At 31.0% G+C, this 2,826-nt stretch overlaps 1 protein-coding gene across 1 annotated transcript; it reads left to right on the plus strand.

Moving 5' to 3' along the window:
• The first annotated feature begins 758 nt into the window (after positions 1-758).
• Positions 759-1,529, plus strand: LOC120079118. Its single transcript, XM_039033300.1, has one exon. The coding sequence runs from the start codon at positions 759-761 to the stop codon at positions 1,527-1,529; it is 771 nt and encodes a 256-aa protein (XP_038889228.1).
• Positions 1,530-2,826: the final 1,297 nt, after the last annotated feature.

The raw sequence follows: 2,826 nt of genomic DNA on the forward strand, positions 1-2,826 counted from the left end.
AGACTCTGATAGATGTCAATCGATATCTATTAATATCATAGATATCTATCTGTATCTATCATCAATAGATAATAATATATTATCATATTTATAGATAAGTTGTCTCATTTTTCTATATTTGAAAACATTGTTGCATATAATCGTTAAAATAATTGTAAATGCAATTGGATGTATTATTTCTTATATTGTCATATGGTTCATATATTTGAGATAACTACATCTTATTTATTATTATTTTTTTTCTTTTACATATAAGATGAGTAGTGGAGACAAGAAACAAAGTAAACGAACTGAAAATATTATATTAAGGTTCACAAACAAACCCCACCAAAAAACGTCATTACACAACAAAAACTTTAGTAAAAATAAAAAATTAGAAAAATGAAAAGAATAAATACATATAGCAGTGAAATTCCTACCGTTTAATTAGAAATTTCTTTCGAATTATTAAGAGCGTGTTTGGATATGGTTTTGGTTTCCTATTTCTTCTTCTTTTCTCTTTTTTCTTATAAAAAATATAGAATCAGAAACAAGTGTTTTATAATTGTTTCTTGTTTTATTTATTGAAATAAAATTTAGTAGATATAAAATTAATAACATATATAATATGGGTATAAGTTGACCGAGCTGCATGGGATAATATTAGTATATATATACCCCTTAAATGAAATATGTTGATATATCACAAGTTATTGTTTTGGCCTAAGCGCAACCCAAAATCAAACATCGTTAGTAACTTGATTTTGTTCCAGAGAGAAATGGAGATTCTTCGTAATCATCCATGCCACACACAACATGAACTGGAGCCACAAAACTACACCCAACCATATACATGCCATGGCTGCAAACAAAAAGGGTTCGGCCCTCGATACCGATGCGAAAAGTGCGATTTCGATTTTCACCAAGCTTGTACTTACACTGGAACCGACCCCGTTTACCATGACTACTTTTCGGGTTCCAAATTCATGTTCCTTAGAGACCCACCAGAACCCTGCCACCCTACATGCAAAATAAGATGCGACGCTTGTAGAAACTACGTCAATGGCTTTGTTTTCCACTGCGAGGACAATGACTTGGATCTCCACCCATGTTGTTGGAACCTCAAAAGAAGTTACCAAATGGAAGATGTGAAGTTCAATCTCAACAAGAAGATGAAAGGGAAGTGCATGTGGTGCAATAGGAAGAGCCTTAAAGATGGTGGTAGCGACAATGGGTGGTCTTACGTTTCCGAGTGCAAGAAGTACCATGTTCATGTTACTTGTGTTACTGAAATGGCTTTAGAAACATGGTATAACAACAACAACGGCGGTGGTGGAGGGAGCAGTAGTAGCGGTGGCCGCGGACAAGAATCTTTGGCTCTGGAAAAGAAAGTGAAAGAACTTCAGGCTGTTGGAGGTTATGGAGATGATGGATTTGGGAAGAACAAGTTTTGGAGAATCTTGAAGTTCATCATCAAGACGATTGTTAGTATCGTTATCGGAGATCCTACAATGATTCTCGCTTCTTTCTTCATCAACCTACTTCCATGAAACTATTATCATTTTCTCTTGCTTTCATTTTCTTGCTTTTCAAAAGTCTCTGGTTGTATGTGTTCTTTACAATTTTCTTATTTGATTGTGTCTGTGTGGGGGTTGGCATTTATGGTCAACTTCACCCTTTGCTTTGGTTTTTTTTTGCTATTACATCTTTTTCATCGTGTGCTAATGAATAAAGTGTTTTCTTGGTTTTAAGCATGTCTTTTAGTATAGTCAATTAAGAGATAAATTACACATTAGTCTTTTTGTTCATCTACGTACAACATTGTTTAAAACATTTATGAAACATATAAATTTAATACAAATCTACTATTACTCTCTTTATAATTAGTGTTATAACTTACATACTTTAATTGAATCCGATACTTTAGAGATTGAAGAGTAAGAAGGAATTGAAAAAAAAAAAAAAAAAAAGGGAAAAGAAAAGAAATGTTAGGTCATAGATTCAAACAAATGAAAAAAATGAGATGCAAGAGAGAAGTAATTAGGATCGTAGCAGTTTCCATGAAATGACATTTTAACTTTTTCTTTTCACTCCCTCTTTTATTTTTTAAGCTCAAGGGTACTAATACAATGGGTTTTGTGCCTATACTAACCAAATGAGCTGTATTTAACCTTTTTTCCGATAAGATACAAGAAACTTATTAAAAGGTTTGAATATGGATGAATACTAATAGTTTCATTGAAACTTTAATTCCATCGCCCACAATATTTCTAATAATCAAATTAGCAGCTCTCTTTTCTCATATTTCACGTAAACATGAATTAATAAAGTTTAGGACTTATAATTTTAAATTTACCTTCACCAATGATCGAGGCTAGATTTCACCATCATCATTCCCTTCTATCCTTTTTCCACGTTTCGCTCCCTTAATATTTTTATATCTTGGATAATCGACATTTTTCGAAATAACTATTTTGATACACATATTATTCAAACAGAAATTGTTTTAAATGATAAAATTGCTAGAAATATTTTTAAATATAACAACATATCAGTGATAAACAGTGATAAATACTAATAGACATTTATCAATAATAGTAATATACATTGACAGATGTCTACTAATGTCTATCACTATCTATCATTGATAAACAATGAAATTCTGATATATTTAAAAATATTTTTCAACAATTTTTTATATTTAAAAACAACTTTTATTTTTACTATATATTTCGATAGTTTCTCTCTCATTATCAATCCAACGGTGTAATGCACATAATCTCATTTCATACTCTTTCCCGATAATTTCACCTGAGTTTGATGAATTTATTCACCTACATTTTTTTT

Source organism: Benincasa hispida, chromosome 6 (assembly GCF_009727055.1).
Source record: "Benincasa hispida cultivar B227 chromosome 6, ASM972705v1, whole genome shotgun sequence".
NCBI lineage: Eukaryota > Viridiplantae > Streptophyta > Magnoliopsida > Cucurbitales > Cucurbitaceae > Benincasa > Benincasa hispida.